The 16,661-nt window shown below is 42.1% G+C and overlaps 2 protein-coding genes across 3 annotated transcripts in view; both read left to right on the top strand.

Moving 5' to 3' along the window:
• Positions 1 to 891: 891 nt before the first annotated feature.
• On the top strand, positions 892 to 6,462 carry LOC125739408 (eukaryotic translation initiation factor 3, subunit 6 interacting protein). 2 transcript variants are annotated; one of them, XM_049009516.1, is made up of 14 exons: positions 892 to 1,046; positions 1,508 to 1,550; positions 1,790 to 2,000; positions 2,251 to 2,330; positions 2,525 to 2,586; positions 2,903 to 2,972; positions 3,139 to 3,384; positions 3,645 to 3,799; positions 4,031 to 4,201; positions 4,420 to 4,553; positions 4,888 to 5,061; positions 5,516 to 5,705; positions 5,826 to 5,906; positions 6,156 to 6,462. In XM_049009516.1, the coding sequence occupies exons 1-14, from the start codon at positions 1,014 to 1,016 to the stop codon at positions 6,246 to 6,248; spliced, it is 1,743 nt and encodes a 580-aa protein (XP_048865473.1). In that variant the 5' UTR covers positions 892 to 1,013; the 3' UTR covers positions 6,249 to 6,462. The 2 variants fall into 2 exon arrangements, with proteins under 2 accessions (XP_048865473.1, XP_048865474.1); XM_049009517.1 differs by lacking the exons at positions 892 to 1,046; positions 1,508 to 1,550; positions 2,251 to 2,330 and having other exon boundaries at positions 1,922 to 2,000.
• The window catches only part of LOC125739396 (alpha-2-macroglobulin-like protein 1), a 96,491-nt gene continuing 85,264 nt past the window's right edge, over positions 5,435 to 16,661 (top strand). Inside the window, exon 1 of the mRNA XM_049009476.1 lies at positions 5,435 to 5,452. The gene's annotated coding sequence lies outside the window, so the exon portion shown is untranslated. The remainder of the gene's footprint in view (positions 5,453 to 16,661) is intronic.

The raw sequence follows: 16,661 nt of genomic DNA, 5'->3' as shown, positions 1-16,661 counted from the left end.
GTTTTGTCTCCCTTCACGAAACACCAAGCAATTACTTCCATCTGCTGGCGAGTATGTGTATTGCACTTACAGACACTGCGCAATAATGAACACCAGTCTATACGTGCTGCCCTAGCAAACTTCGATGAGTGGAGGATTAAAGTGTATAATAATAAAAGTCAACGGGGTTACATAGTTTACAAACACTGGTCATACACAAAACGAGGCAGGACATATCTATTGTCACTGGGTAATGAAATAATTTCATTCGTTCCTAAACGAATAAAAATTAAACTTTATTGATCCCCGTGGGCAAATCACTTAATTAAAAAAACATCATTAGTTCTAAATAATTAAAATTTTACTCAGTTGTCATGACAGCAAATATTTTTTCATTATATGGAATAGAATAAAATATCACCTACTGCCAGTTTTAGGGACTATGTTTAATTTTAAACTACTCGTTGCCTGTATTTTTAAAATGATTTTAAAAAGAATATTTACTTTGTTTAGCAGGCATTTTTCCACCAAAGCGATCTACAAGTGAAGAAAATAGTGTATTACTGAAATCAGGCTGTGGATTAGGCTTAAGTGCAGCCAGGCTCAGCATGAGCTGCACATCTTTCAAACGAAGAAATTACCCAATAAGAAAACTATTCGAGTCAGCAAAAACAAAGCGCAGCATTGTGCATTGAGTGGTGTAGGTGAGTTCACAAGCTTCTTGAATATTAAACATATTGACATCTTCTTCATTTGGATGGAGCGCTTGTGAATTCAGGCTAGTGATTGTTAAGTGATTGTTTATTCTGCACGTCGTACGACTCGCAGGGAAAACATTCGCCTCCACGGACCAAAACAGCGAAACCGCTCAGTGAATGACGCCACTATCCCGTCATGCACCTTTCAATCCATCGCGATACCGGAAGTGCGTCTGGGTTATCCCTTCCCTTCCGCTGCTGTTGAGAGTCGCGTGTCCTCGGGTTTAGCTTTACATTTAATTTCTTGATAATTGAGTGTTCACGAAATTTAAGACCATGTCCTACCCGAACGAAGAGGGCGAAGGAGATGTTAGTATCAACATTGCCTCATTTGTTACTTAAATAGTTATAATTGCGAATTCTGTGCCTAGTTAGAAATCGCCGGTTCAGCTTAGCGGGAAACACTCGCTGTCTATAATGTGACCGTGCATGATGTTAATCCAAAGAAGGCATATGCAACTGCCAAGATAAAAGACATATTGATTCCGATGTTTTAAATTGATGTTTTATTAGCTAATCGGGTTCACTTAATAGCAAATGATTGTTTAATAACAGAAGTCCTGCCTGGGTGGCTGATTTTGTTCTAATAATGGAATACACGTTATTCATTTCAACTGTCGCTTGAACCGAGTCCGATGTACCTTGAAACTTGTTTTATACGCCGAATAACATCAGTAAATGGTCATTCAGGCGATTATATTTGGTGTGATCGGTGGCAGTATGCAGTGTATTGAAATTAACCCATTGTTTCGGTTGTCCTTTATTGACAGTACGAAGCGTACCCATATTCCACCGACTACGATCTGCATACAGGTTAGTAGCTATTTTAAAGCACAACAATGGGCAAACACCAATTTTGCCGCCTTAATCGTCCAACGGCATGAATGCATTTAAGTCATTTTGTTTTCTTGGTACGTTATGTTTGTGCAATGGCTACATGTCACTACTTTTTCAAAGTTTTGCTATTCGGACAAACACTTAGGATTTACAGTCATAGCATTCTATATTTGTAATTGTAATTCTGTTTCATGCTCCTACTTCTGTCCTAATAGGTGACCCAAAGGCAGACCTTGCCTATGAACGTCAGTATGAGCAGCAGACTTACCACGTCATTCCAGAGGTCATCAAGAACTTCCTGCAGTACTTCCACAAGACCATCTCTGACCTGATAGATCAGAAGGTGTATGAACTGCAAGCTAATCGTGTGTCCAGTGAGAGTATTGAGCAGAAGATATATGAGATCCAGGATGTCTATGAGAACAGGTAATTGTTGCTCTTCTTGGCAGAGAGTTAGTATTTTATTTTAGGAGAGATGGTGCTTTTAGTTTGTGCTTAAGTACCATCACAGGCCTTGTCAGTATGTATGTACATAGTGATTTATCTGCACCAACATTACACAATGGCACAAGTGATGAGAACAGATCTAAGCGGCTGTATGAAGACCACTTCCAACCAAAAAGCCTAGATGATAGCCTTGAAATGGTGATCATTAAGCTTTTGTTTCGTTCTATAGCTGGAACAAGCTGACGGATCGTTTCTTCAAGACGTCACCCTGGCCGGAGGCAGAAGCAATAGCTTCTCTGGTGGGCAATGGTGAGACTTGGCCTTTTCAGAAATGAGTGATCAAAATATCGAATTAAAGGGGTTTTACCCTGCAGGCCCACAGCGCCAACTAACCAGGCCTAAAACATAATTATGGGCTCATAATTCAAAAACAGAACCCTGAAGACAGTTTTGATCTTACAGAATGATGTTTTTAGTCACTGTCTGTCACCCTCTCTTCACAGATGCTGTGTTTTTAATCCTGTACAAGGAGCTGTATTACAGACACATCTATGCCAAAGTCAGCGTAAGTCCCCTCTGGCATTGTGCTTGTTAAAAATATAAAAGTATCTAGTTATGACCGAAATCTTTATAAACTGACACACACTTGAGAGCTATAGGATTTAACAGCATGTCCGTTCCCTTTCCATAACTGCTGAATATATCAGTTCTGTTTTTGGTGTACAGGGTAAGAAAGGTTACATGGCCTTTTTTCATTGTGCATTGCATTGTTAGATATGTTACTTGTAATACATTCACCTTGCTTCTGATTTATTAAAGAATGAATTAACTCCATTACAGCTAGGTTACCTTGAATGTGTTGTTGTTCTCCTTGATTCCAGGGTGGACCAACGCTTGACCAGAGGTTTGAGTCATACTACAATTATTGTAACCTCTTCAACTATATTTTGAGTAAGCAATTTTAATAACACTTTTTATTCTTGTTTTTTTGTGGGTAGCCTCTATAGATAAGTCATAATTGCATGCCATCTTTTTCCTCATTGGTTTCCCTGTCTTAATTTCACTCAAAGGGTATGGGGTAACTTAGTAAAGGTCTTCTGTCATTTAAATCCCGTAGATGCAGATGGCCCTGCCCCATTGGAGCTCCCCAATCAATGGCTATGGGACATAATCGACGAGTTCATCTATCAGTTCCAATCCTTCAGTCAGTATCGTTGTAAAACGGCAAAGAAGTCCGAGGAAGAGATCGAGTTTCTGAGGAACAACCCGAAGATCTGGAATGTCCATAGTGTCCTAAATGTGCTCCATTCACTTGTGGACAAGAGCAACATCAACCGTCAACTAGAAGTATACACCAGTGGTGGTAAGAGGTTTGGGCAGGTGCTACGGGAGTCTGGGTACACTGGACTAGAGGTAATTTAAATGTCTAGAGAGAAATGGTGAGCTGGTTACTTATAACTTGGCGGTAGTTCTGCATTTCTCTTCCATCCTGGTTAGTGAGGAGAGTCATCCCTCTCCACTATGTTTAGCATTTAAGTTGCTTTCAGTGATTCTCAAGAAGTGGATCATGGAGAGTCAAGCCCCCTTCTTAACTTCTGTTTCTGTTGGCTGGGTGTGTTTCAGGGGATCCGGAGAGTGTGGCTGGCGAGTATGGCCGGCACTCACTGTACAAGATGTTGGGCTACTTCAGCCTGGTGGGTCTGCTGCGCCTGCACTCACTCCTGGGGGACTATTATCAGGCCATTAAGGTGCTGGAGAACATTGAGCTGAACAAGAAGGTATGGCTTCTCCATAATGATCCCATAACAAGCCTACATTTATCTGGGGTGTCCTTGTCCTGTTTAGTCTCATTTTTCAATAATGCAAATAAAGCATTGCTGGAGGGTCATGTTTTAAGTTTGCAGCTTTGGTGTTGTTGATTTAAGGGTGGGCTGCTGTGGGTACATCCTTGTGTCTCAGTCTTTCTGTGTAGGCAACAGCTAATCCACCTGTCTCCTTATTGGATACAGAGTATGTACTCTCGTGTGCCCGAGTGTCAGATCACCACCTACTACTATGTTGGCTTTGCCTACCTGATGATGCGCCGCTACCAGGATGCCATCCGCGTCTTTGCCAACATTCTGCTCTACATCCAGAGGACCAGGAACATGTTCCAGAGATCCACCTACAAATACGAGATGGTCAGTTAACCATGATTGCTGCTGCCAAGGTAGAACTAAATGTGAGAAATTTGGCATTGATGCCAGTTACTGGAAATGTTTTTAGGGTAGAAGGTGTTGAAGGGTGTGATCATCATAATCTCCCTCTAGAAAGCAGCTTTCTATCGGAAGACCCAGTTTAACTTGCGCACAAACACTCAAGTGTGGCTAAAAAGCTGCTTCTGCTGTGTTTGCTGCAGATTAACAAGCAGAATGAACAGATGCACGGTCTCCTGGCCATTGCGCTGACCATGTACCCAATGCGTATCGACGAGAGCATCCACACCCAGCTGCGCGAGAAGTATGGGGACAAGATGCTGCGCATGCAGAAAGGGTGAGCGCAGCTCGCTGACACTGGGGTCCTGATGAGTGCAACAGTCTGATTTGATAAGTACAGGTGGCAAGATTTTTTGCTTCTGTAACCATGGACTTGGTCAAAGAGGTATTGCTGTTTGAGCATTCAGCAGTGCGTAGCAGGCTTGAGTGACAAAATTCAACATCATATCCCCTATTTTATTTAAAACTTTTGCTTTTATGTGAACCGACTCTTAGTCGACACACTAGACTGAATTTTCTGATTATACCCTTCATGATCCCACTCACACTGAGTGCATGTGGTAAATGTATGATTGATGACAGTTGACTGCTCTTGTCACTGCCGTCACCAGAGACCTGCAGGTGTTTGAAGAGCTGTTCAGCTTTGCCTGTCCCAAATTCCTGTCTCCCGTGGTGCCCAACTACGAAAACGTCCACCCTAACTACCACAAAGAGCCCTTCCAGCAACAACTCAAGGTGTTTGCAGAGGAGGTGCAACAGCAGGCCCAGCTTTCTACAATCCGCAGGTATTGCTGATATCACATTTGCTGCGTGGCAATTTTTTTAAAAACTGCTTCAGGTAAACTCCATGTTACCTGTGTGCTTTTATTGTTGCACTTTCTGTTGATTTAAGTAGTTCTTTCTTTGGATTCTTGCTCTTCTTGAAATGTGTTGTATAGCTGTTGCTCCAGTGTTGCTTACAATTGTACGCTCGTACCTGGACATTCAATGGTAGGTCAGCTGCACTTATGCATAGTTGACTTTTACATGTTTGTAAATTGCTATTTACTTCATTTGTGTGTTGCTTTGGACAAAGCATCTGCTGAATGAATGAATGACTGAACGAATGTATGAATGACTGTGTTATGGCTAAGTGTCTGTCCATATGGTACCACAGGTTTCAGTTCTGGTTACTGTCTGAGGTTTTTAACCACAGTTATTTGCCTCTCTCACTGCCCCCTACTCCCACCACTGCTCCAGTTTTCTCAAGTTGTACACCACTATGCCAGTGGCCAAACTTGCTGGCTTCCTGGACATGTCTGAGCAGGAGTTCCGCATCCAGCTGCTGGTCTTCAAGCACAAGATGAAGAACCTAGTTTGGACCAGCGGCATTTCGGCCCTGGATGGGGAGTTCCAGTCTGCCTCTGAGGTCGACTTCTATATCGATAAGGTAAGTGCATGCACTTGATCTACTGGCCACTCTGCAATGCCCCGGTCCAAATGACCGAGTAATAAGAGGCACACACCACCAAATGATGAGAACAAACTGCTCAACTGCCGTCTCTTGCAGGACATGATCCATATTGCGGACACCAAAGTCGCCCGTCGCTATGGCGACTTTTTTATCCGGCAGATTCACAAGTTTGAGGAGGTGAGAAAAAGTGTATAAAGTGAAGCTAAACGTCATTTCGCCTATAGTCACCAACTAGTTGAGGTTCTGGTGGGTTATGTTTTTAAAGAAAAGCACCAGGAGCATTATTTTGCTTTGTGACCTTGGCGGCTACTATTTCCACAGCCCAGCTGAAGTAGTTTTGCAGTAGGTATCTGCTAACATTGTTCTTAAAACCAAAAGTTTTAAAATTTGATGTCTTCAGTATCTATTTTTCTTTTCTTCATCCAGCTGAACCGAACTCTAAAGAAAATGTCCATGACGGGCGTATCGGGAAGCAGTGGCTCAGCTGGAGGGTCCGGCACGTCGAATCGCGCCACGTAATTCTGACATGTGGCCCAGGCCAAACCGAACCTGCTTCTGAATAACAACCAAGTTGTGGGTTCAACCTCGATTTATTGATCATTTCTAGACCCCCAAAGCACGTCCTTCTAATCCAGTTGGATGGCTGTATAACCACACTGGGGAAATGATGATGACCTTTTTATGCAGCTGTGTGAAAACTAATTATTAATAATAAAAAAAACATTATGCTGAATATTGTGTGCGTGCATATATCTGTCTGTCTGTATATATATATATATGCACACTGACAAGTTACACACACGAGACAATAATGAAAAGATTTGCTGTACATAGTCCAGCTTTCAGCTAGAGCTGCGCAATGTGTTTCTACTTTAGTGTAGAAATGTAATGGCCTTGTAATTAGAACAGTATAAGGCAGTATATTTATATATTATGAGTGTAGAAATGTAAACAGCTTACAGTGAGAGAACAGCAGGTGTATACAATAAAGCATAGCGTAAGGCAATTCTAGAGTTGAGCAGTACATTATCAGTGTAGAAAAGTGGGTGTATGCAATATGAGTTATTCTACAGTTTTGCAGTGTGTTTACATATTCAGTGTAGAAATGTAAACAGCTTACAGTGAAAGAACAGTGGGTGTATACAGTATAAGACTGTTATACTACAGCTTTGCAGTGTGTTTACATCATCAGTGTAGAAATGTAAACAGCTTACAGTGAAAGAACAGTGGGTGTATACAGTATAAGACAGTTATACTACAGCTTTGCAGTGTGTTTACATCATCAGTGTAGAAATGTAAACAGCTTACAGTGAAAGAACAGTGGGTGTATACAGTATAAGACAGTTATACTACAGCTTTGCAGTGTGTTTACATCATCAGTGTAGAAATGTAAACTCGTGTCCTCGTAGAATGTTGTGAGGACTGTGGAAGGAAGGCTTCTTCTCAGGAGACTGAGCTTTCAATCACTGTTGTGCTTTCTTGTGGGTTCTTGTGTGTTGAGGGCATGTGCCCTCTCAGGAACCTGGTACGCTTGACAGGCCCTACCGTGTATCCTGTGATGTGTATGGATGTGTTCAGGGTGGACCCCCGAAATCCACAATCTCTTGTTTTTTCCTCGAGCACCAGGCGGGGGCTCAGACTTTACAGCTACACCCCTGGAGCTGGGTTCTTGTTTTTGCACCATGCTACCAGCTGCTCTACTTCTTCTCTGTAAGCAGATTTGTCATTTTTGCTGACCAGTCCAACCACCGTGGTATCATCTGTGAACTTGGTGTGTTTTGAGCTGCAGGTGGCAGGGCAGTCGTTCGCCAGCAGAGTGAACAGCAGTGGGCTGAGCACCCAGGCAAGTGTAGCACCAATGCTCAGGGTGATGGTGCTGAAGGATCTGTCCCATATCTGGACACTCTGTGGTCTATCACTGAGAAAGTCTAGGATCCAATCGTTGAGTGTTGTGTTTATACCAGTTTGCATGTCCGGCTTGTTTCTTGTCTCTGTATAAGACTCATCCAGTAAGGTTAGTCATTTCCATGTACCATTTAGCCGCTTGGAGTGACCTAGCTTGTCTTCATCATTTTGCCTTTAATGATTTTGCTCAATTTAATTACCATGATTCCTCTATCTCCAAATAATCATTGCTGAAACAAAGATTCACCCAGTGACTTGGCCACCTCATCTTACATAATACAATATGGATACATTATCGTTCCAGATACAGGGCGTGGTGCAGGCAGAAAAAGAGGGTGACGATCCACTTGTGGCTCCAAGAGACAACAGGAGTTTATTGGGGAAACCAAAAAGAAAACTGGGGAAAAGTACCAAAGCAAAAGGACCACAAGGGGTCAGAAAACACACAGGAAAAATACAGAATTAACTAAAACCATGAAACATAACATAGCTAAGGAATAGGCACAAATACAGGAAATAAACCTCAGCCGTAATGCAGAGGAACTAAGGAAATTGGAGAATTAAGGAAAAACAAAGAAAGATAAAAGGCTTAGAGATTGGGGGGGGGGGGGGGAGCAGGTTGACCAGCAATACCTGCAGGCCAAATGGGGAAGAGACACAAAGGACATAGACATTCAGACCCTGACTGAAGCAGAGGCAAAGAATATAACGGGAGAATAACAGGTAAGATGTACAGACCCTGACATCATATTTTTGATGAATGTCTTGTGTGTTTTAAGTTCAATGATATTGGAAAAGTATTGTGATATTTGAAGTTTTTACAATATTTAAGAGTTGAAAATTACAGCCAAATACAGGGGTCGGATGATGAAACTGAAACACCAGATTTTAGATCACAGTGATTTATTACTGTGGTGTAGGGCCTCCTTTTGCAGGAAGTACAGCATCAATTAATCTTTGGAATGACAGATACAAGTCCCGCGCAGCGGGCAGAGGGATTTGAGCCATTCCTCTTGCAGAACAGTGGCCAGCTCACTACGCGATGCTGGTGGAGGAAAATGTTTCCTGACTCACTCCTCCAAAGCACCCCAAAGTGGCTCAATAATATTCAGATTTGGTGACTGTGCAGGCCATGGGAGATGTTCAACTTCACTTTCGTGTTCAGTAAACCACTTAATCACCAGTCTTGCTGTGTACTGGTGCATTATCATCCTGATACATGGCACCACCTTTATCTTTAGTGAACATGGTCCTCCAGGATGGTTCAGTAGTCTTGGCAATAACAGGACTATCTACATCCGTGGCCAACACTTTTGAGAATGACACAAATGACACAAAGTCTCCTGCCTCGTTTTCGTTATTGCAACTTGTATATATATTCTAGAATGTTATGAAGAGTGATCAAATGAATTGCAAAATTACTCTTTGCCATGGAAATGAACTTAATCCCATTTGGGGCACCACCAGTGCAGAGCTTGCTCAGGAATGCCAGCAAGCAGGTGTGAGTGCACCTGCACGCACAGTGAGCCGAAGACTTTTGGTGGATGGCCTGGTGCAAAGAAGGGCAGCAAAGAAGCCACTTCTCACCAAGAAAATCATTGCTGAGGACTGGGGTAAAGTCATTTTCTGTGGTGAATCCCCTTTCCATTTGTTTGGGAGCAGAAAAAAGATTGTCCAGAGAAGAAGCAGCGAGTGCTACCATCAGTCCTGTGTCATGCCAACAGTAAAGTATCCCAATACCGTTCATGTGTGGGGTTGCTTCTCAGTCAAAGGAGTGGGCTCAATCACAATTTTCCCAAAGAACACAGCCATGAATAAAGAATGGTACCAGGGAATAAAGTGGCTCAGGGAACAAAACATCGATATTTTGGGCCTATGGCTAGGAAGCTCCCCAGACCTTAATCCCATTGAGAACTTGTGGTCAATCCTCAAGAGATGGGTGGACAAACAAAAACCCACAAATGGGCTGCCATCAGTCAGGATTTGGCCCATAAGTTGACAGACAGCATGCCAGGGTAAATTGCAGAGGTCTTGAAAAAGAAGGGCCAACTCTGCAAATATTGACTCTTTGCATAAACTTGATGTAATTGTCAATAAAAGCCTTTGACACTTATGAAATGCTTGGAATTATACTTCAGTATACCATAGAAACAAGATCTACAAACACTGAAGCAGCAAACTTTTTGAAAACCAATACTTCTCAAAACTTTTGGCCATGATTGTAGAACAAGTAGTGGGCCTAGACAATGCCATAATATTGCAGCCCAAACCATCACTGATCTACCCTCATGCTGCACTCTGAGTACGCAACAGTGTGGGCGGTAAGCCTCTTCAGGGCTTCTCCACACTATAACTCTCCCAGATGTGAGACAGACAGTGGAGGTGGACTCACAGAACAATATATGTCTGATATTGTTCACAGCCCAAGACTTGTGCTGCTAGCATCACAGAAATGGAGGTTTGACATTGACATGAGTGACCACAGGTTTAACTATAGTAGTCCAACCATGAATATTGACGCTGTGGAGCTCCTGACAAACAGAAGAGTTCAGGTGCACATTCAATGCTGCAGTGAGTTAGCTATGGTAAATGAATAAATTCTGGAAACAAACAGGAGCACGAGGGATCCAAAGCGGGAGGACTGGAACCAAGGATGGACATGGGCAACAGAAAGGTTCAACATTAATGACTGGAATGGGGCTGATATGACTAAGATTAATGTGGGGTAACCAGCACAATGTGTGGCTTATCAGGGCCACATTAGAGAGGAGACAAGTGTAACAGGTATGCAGGACACCACCCTGTCCCCCCCACCCCAAAGTGTGATGGAGAGGGGAGGGGCTCAATGGGACCAGACACCACGACAAACTCAGGGCTGGGGACAGAAGGGACGCTGGGCTGGACAGAGCATAGTAGAACCAAGTGTACATGGGGTAGAGAGCACACTTGACTCAAAAACCACTGGACAGAACACATGGCACAACCATGGAAATGGCAGGGGCCGGACCAGAGACCAAAAGGACACCAGGAGAGAACGTCAATGAAACACATCAATCATGGGACAAAACCAGGCACCAGGAACACACCGGGGAATGGAAGGATGAACATTAAACATCAACGGGGACTAGGATGCAGAAGACAGAGACAGAAACGCTACATAAGAAAAGGGCAGATTAGCAGGGGAACAACAGGGACGGAAACAGCGGAGGGAGTAATAAGGAACACAGGCTAAGGGTAAACAAAGGCATCTTCCACATCCTGGGGATCCGTGTATAAGGTGAGACCCCCCACCCCAGCATTCACCACTCTAATTTCTGAGGGACAGTAAAGAGTGCACTGATTACTGCATACTTATACCACTGCTGCCACAACCACAGCTGGTCCCCAGAACAACAACAGTTTGAGAGCCATTCCTGCCCAGCTAACTACTTTATATAACACTAAAAGCTACCCAGAGGACTGAGGTAAGCCAATAGAATGCAAGAAGGCCCAGACTGGCCGCTTTAATACAACTGCAAGAACGAGAATGAATAGGATTGACTCAGAGAGCACATGCAGAGCTCACGCAAAAGCAGCAGCGGTAAACTGTAGACTTTTTTAAACATATACTAGATCATTCATTTTGAGCACAGAATTGATATCAGGACTTTGCAAGTAATTCCATAGATGAAATGCATTTCGTGAATGAAAGAAAGTCATTTTGCGGTCTACATGCTTTGCGTGAAAGAAAAGTCATTTTGTGGACAAAAAGCATTTCGTGAATGAAAAAGTCATTTTGTGTTCATGAAAAAAGTATGTAGTATGCCAGTAGTACCTTCCAATGACAAATGGGTGGAGCCCCAGCTTTGACTTTGCAGACCTGTGTAATTGCATTTAAATTGCATTTGAATGATATAAAATACGAATGACTCCTGGGCTCATACGTTTACTGTTGCATGCAGGCTACTGAGCCACACACTTAAACTGACTCAGTTTAAGTTGTAACTTTTGAAGAGGAATGAATTGAAAGGTACCTGACTATAATGCTCATCAGGGTCAGTTCATTTACAGTTCCTACTTTCAGGAGCCAGGTAATAAAATTATAGTTTTTTAAGTATTTCTCCTGTAATATGTAATACATGTTTAAGTTAATTTCCAGGCAAAGCATTTCAGGCAAGGCAGTGCTCATTGACACAGATTAAAAGTTTGTTACACCCTGCAGCTCTGGACCTGCCCACTCTCCTGATGACCAATAGTGCTGATGTATATTTGCATAGCATGACAGAGTACTGCCTTTGTTTTAACTTTTAACAATGATGGTGTTGAATAGCGCAACAGTATAAATACCCTAGAGAGGTCCTTACTGCTATCCCTAAAGGGAAATGTGCATGAAAGAAAAAAAGGGAAGGGTCATTGTTGATGGGATCCTCTTGCTGTACAAGAAACCATGCTACAAATGTGTTTTTTTACAATACATCCTTGATTGCTGTAAATTTTGAAAGAATACATAGTATTCTACTGTTAATGGTTAAACAGTAATTTACTGTGTAGAAATACAGTAAATTATTGGGGATTTCACAGGGATTTTTTTACAGTGTAAGTATTTGGACTTGTAATCCAAAGGTTGCTGGTACAGCTAACTGCATGTTTATGGGCCCTTGAGTCATGAAAGTTAATGAATTCATTTGACAGATTTTTTTTATTTTTTACAGTATACGTGAATGTTACAGCAAATATAAATATTGATTTTTTTTTACAGTTACTTGTCAATTGCTGTGAATTTTACAGTACATTTTTAACAGTGTTTAATCATTAGTGTCACTTTTTCCCCCATTACATTTTTTATATTTTTAAGACAAGCCAATGACAGATCTCGGCGTTGATTGCCCTATCCCATCTTGCTCTTCATGACGCAAACATGTCCTGGGGAGACCATGTTAGGGGATCACAGAGCAAGGGTGGGCGTGGTCTAATTGCCCCTGGAGATATTGGAATTAAGGACCTTGCTCAAGGGCCCAACAGTGGCATTACACTACCAACCAGAATTCAAACCAGCAACCTTCCTATCGCAGACATTTAACTCACAGAACCATGCACCACCCCTAATATTAGCAACAGATTGTATAGGTAGGTAGGTAGGTAGGACAGAATTAATGTCATTTTAGCAATATGACATATCAGCCATAACCATTGCAGTGATCATCATTTTGACACAAAGTTTTGTCAGAATGACCCATTGTTTTACAAAAGCTTGTTAACCTGACTGTATGGCTAGGTGCTTAATTTTATACAACTGAGGCAATAATAATCTAGTCAGCACTGAATGCATATTTTTGGAGGAGTGTTTTTAATCACCCTGCTGTATTTCAAAAATGGTCATTGAGCATTTAATCTGTTGCTATAAGTCAACGGATAAAGCAATCAGCGTAATGAATATAAACCACACATGCTATAAACATAAAGATTTTTATCATGCTGTGTTACACCTGCAGCCATGTTCATATCGGAAAAATAAAGTGAAAAAACGTCAAGCGGGCCAGCAAGCGTTGGACCAGCTGGTGGAGGTTGGAGCGTACCTCTCCTAAGTGGCACCTGTCCCCAGGTGAGGACATTGCTAGCAGGAGGTCGCTGCTTCTATTGGCCAAACCCAGAGCGACGGGATCCTCCCGGACGACGGGCTGGTTAAGCCAGTAAGGCCACTTAAAAAAAAAAAAATTGTTTCTCGTCCTTTTTTTTTGGAGGGGGTGGGTCAGGTGGGCGGGATTTTTTTTTTTTTTTTTTTTTTACAAATTTTGATTGACTGTTTGGACTTTCAAATATGTAAAAAAAATACATATTTGAAAATACATACCAAAGAGAGCAGACCTACTTAGTACGCCTCCTCAGTTCTTCGTTTGTTGCGTTTCAAATATATTAAATGTAAGAAAATACAAGAATGTAAATTCCTTGATCCATGTGTATCTCATAAATGCCTTCCCAACTATGGATTTGGATACTTTATGCTGATGTTTCATTCGTGAATATAAAAATGATAGTATTTGAAACCAATATTCTGTTTGTCATTCCCATTCTAAATGAACAACCAAGATTTTAAAATATATATCTAGAAAGAAAGTGTATTAAAACATGTTAAAACACGAGGAATTTACAAAATACAGGAACCTGAATGGTTGAACAAGGAAATGCAACTCTACAAACAAGAACTTAAGAACATGTACCACATCACTTCCCTAGATTTAAATCTTTGCACCAGCCCATCTCAGGTAGAGACAAATTTAGGTTCATGAAACCATTCCAAGACTAGGATTACACAATGAGGATCAATCGTCGATGTGGAATTTCGTCATTCTTCATGCGATTTATACGAAATAAAACATTTTTAAAAATTCGGGTCGGAGGCATTTCGCGGGTCGGGCGGGAACAAGAACCAATTTTTTTTAAGTGGCCTAATAGGCCTCTCGCAGTAGACCGAGACGTTCATTCTCGGTCTGCTCCGCCTCTTTGTTTGGGTCTGTCATTCTGTCAGAGTTCGGGGTGGACGGATAAGGCGAACTGGCAGTTGGACAGGAAGGGTCAGGCAGGAAGGCGGAATACGGGACAAAACGGAGATTTAATGAAGGGTAACGGGAACCAGGAAAAATCGGACGTAATCGCACCTGACATCAATGACAGATGGGGAACTAGGACTGAAATACACAAGACGGACAAAATAATTAGAAACAGCTGGTTACGATCAGGGAAGCACACGTGGAAAATCAGGGGGCTTGGCACACACGAGGATCGTACGAGCTGGGCGTGACATCACCCTTTCGTGCTGCTTAGCAAATTCTAACAATGCAATACGTGGGGGGGAGACATTTTTGCAGTTTTGAGAGCTGGCTGACAGTCTGTATTTAGCAGTGGAAGTGTTTTTCGTTTTATATTTGTGTGAGCTTTGAAAACAAGCAAGGGGAAAAATATTAACAATAAGGAGTTGTGTACGGCTGGAATCGGATTGCGTCAGTGCAATGACTGATCATCAGTCATTTGTCTAGAAATGCCAAACAAACAATGAGCACAAGGAGATTACAAAACTACGAAACCAACCGGTCAATGCCAAAAACAGGAAAAACCAGCACGACCAAGAAGAAATCACAAAAATGACACAAGGTAAAAGGCCAAAGCTACAAACACGCAGTAACATGAACAATGACTAAGAGTGAGAGCAGGCACATGAATACACAGAAAGCCAACAGGTGGAGAAACATAATTAACAAGCAACACTAAGGGTTACAACACTTGGAAAGGACTCAGAACAAAAGCATAAGCAAACGGAACCGAATTAAACAGGGCATGGGCAGTGTAAAGCTAAACATAATAAACACTAAGGGAACCAAAAAAATACAGAGTAACAGGTGAGGTTGGTCTCCAGCCGGCCTTGAACTTTTGACCAGAGGGTTCAGCTTCTGACCTACACATGTACTCACAGAATTACACATCAGCTGCGGCAAGAAAAGGAAAAAAAACACACTCGGGCTGAAAAAGGAGGGGGAAGCAAGCTATACAGACCTAGGGGCAAGAACGAGGAGAAGGTGAGGGCAATCCAATGTGTAACATACGCCACAAACGACTCGACAGACCGTTGGGTGGTTGTGTAGAACACCGCTTTACTTGCTGCTCACACGCATAAGTTTTCCATTGCAGTACGGAAGCCTAACTGGGACAACCCACCAAACCACTACACACGATAGTCACTAGATGGCAGTATATTACACAATGAATTAATTAATTGCACAAGATAATAAATTGCACAAGAAAACAGGTGTAATAAATTACAAAGACAGGAACTAGGGAGCACAAGACAAACACTGAGGACTAATACTAGGAAGGACTAGGAACGCAAACACAAACAGAACAGAATTAAACCAGTTAGGTATTAAACCAGTTAGGACCCGCCCAAAGCCAGCTGACTAACAGCTTGGCCGTTCAAAAACGCAAAAGCAATACGGAAAAAGCAATATATCTTTATTCTTTCATTTTTATTTGTATTTATTTTATTTCCTTACGTTTACATTATTTTGCTTATTCTATTACGGATGTATTCCTTTTTATTGCACACTTATGAGTGTGTATGTTTATGCATTATGGAAATATTCTGAGAATAACAAAAAAAAAGATTTAAAAGTTCATTTAAAAAAGGAACAGTAAACATTTACCAAATTTGTCTGGAAATAGGCTAGGTTCTTGCCTTTCAAAAGACATACGAAAATAAGAATTTAATTTTACTACATCCTGTACTTCATACATATGATAGTGTAATAAATCGTTCCTAAGCGCGATCTGATACCATAATCTTATATCTATGACCCAACACATTTTCAGAGCGGATGATCTGACCGTCTGTCGGCGAAGCGCGGATAGCTTTATTCAAACGTTTTACAACAACAACAACAACAAATTTATTTTTATATCGCGCATTATCACAACATTACATTGTCTCAAAGCGCTTTACAGCATCCTCACCCAAAGCCCCCAGTGAGTAAGCCATAGGCGACAGTTGCAAGGAAAAACTCCCTAGAAGGAAGAAACCTTGGGAGGAACCAGACTCAAAGGGAGAGCCCATCCTCCAGGGGCCGGCAGGGATAGTCAAATAGAGAGATGGTTAAGTGCCAGAGATGGGGAAGCGCCAAGTCACATTGTCCCAATCATAAGATTTGGGAAATAACTGGAGAGCAAGGATGCAGGGACGTCACTGGTGGTGGCGACGTCACATGTGGCCGGGTGTGCTGGATATCTTGATAGATTGAGGTCTCCAGGCATCACCCCCCAGGAGGAGTAGGGGAACTAAAATATACAATTAGGCAAAGTAGAGGAGGCTATTGGCAGTGCTAAAAGCTAGGTGAGTGCAATATGAAGTGCAATGTGCAAGCTCCGGCAGATATGGCTATGGCAGCATCAGTAGGAGGGAGAGGCAAGTGGGAATGCAAGCATGGGGAGTCCCTGAAATGTCTAAACTAAACAGGTGTGTTTTTAGTCTGAACTTGAATATCGAGAGTGAACCTGAAACCC

This window comes from Brienomyrus brachyistius, chromosome 3, assembly GCF_023856365.1.
Source record: "Brienomyrus brachyistius isolate T26 chromosome 3, BBRACH_0.4, whole genome shotgun sequence".
NCBI classification, from domain to species: Eukaryota; Metazoa; Chordata; class Actinopteri; order Osteoglossiformes; family Mormyridae; genus Brienomyrus; species Brienomyrus brachyistius.
The sequence above is the reverse complement of the archived record's forward strand: the minus strand, read 5'-3'. Positions and strand labels throughout refer to the sequence as shown.

Bases quoted from the DNA above. Each gene is read 5' to 3' on its own strand.
- LOC125739408 (XM_049009516.1), top strand. From the start codon at position 1,014: ATGTCCTACCCGAACGAAGAGGGCGAAGGAGAT. The intron at 5,706-5,825 runs GTAAGTGCATGC...CGTCTCTTGCAG, and splicing joins TCGACTTCTATATCGATAAG to GACATGATCCATATTGCGGA. The intron at 5,907-6,155 runs GTGAGAAAAAGT...TTCTTCATCCAG, and splicing joins AGATTCACAAGTTTGAGGAG to CTGAACCGAACTCTAAAGAA.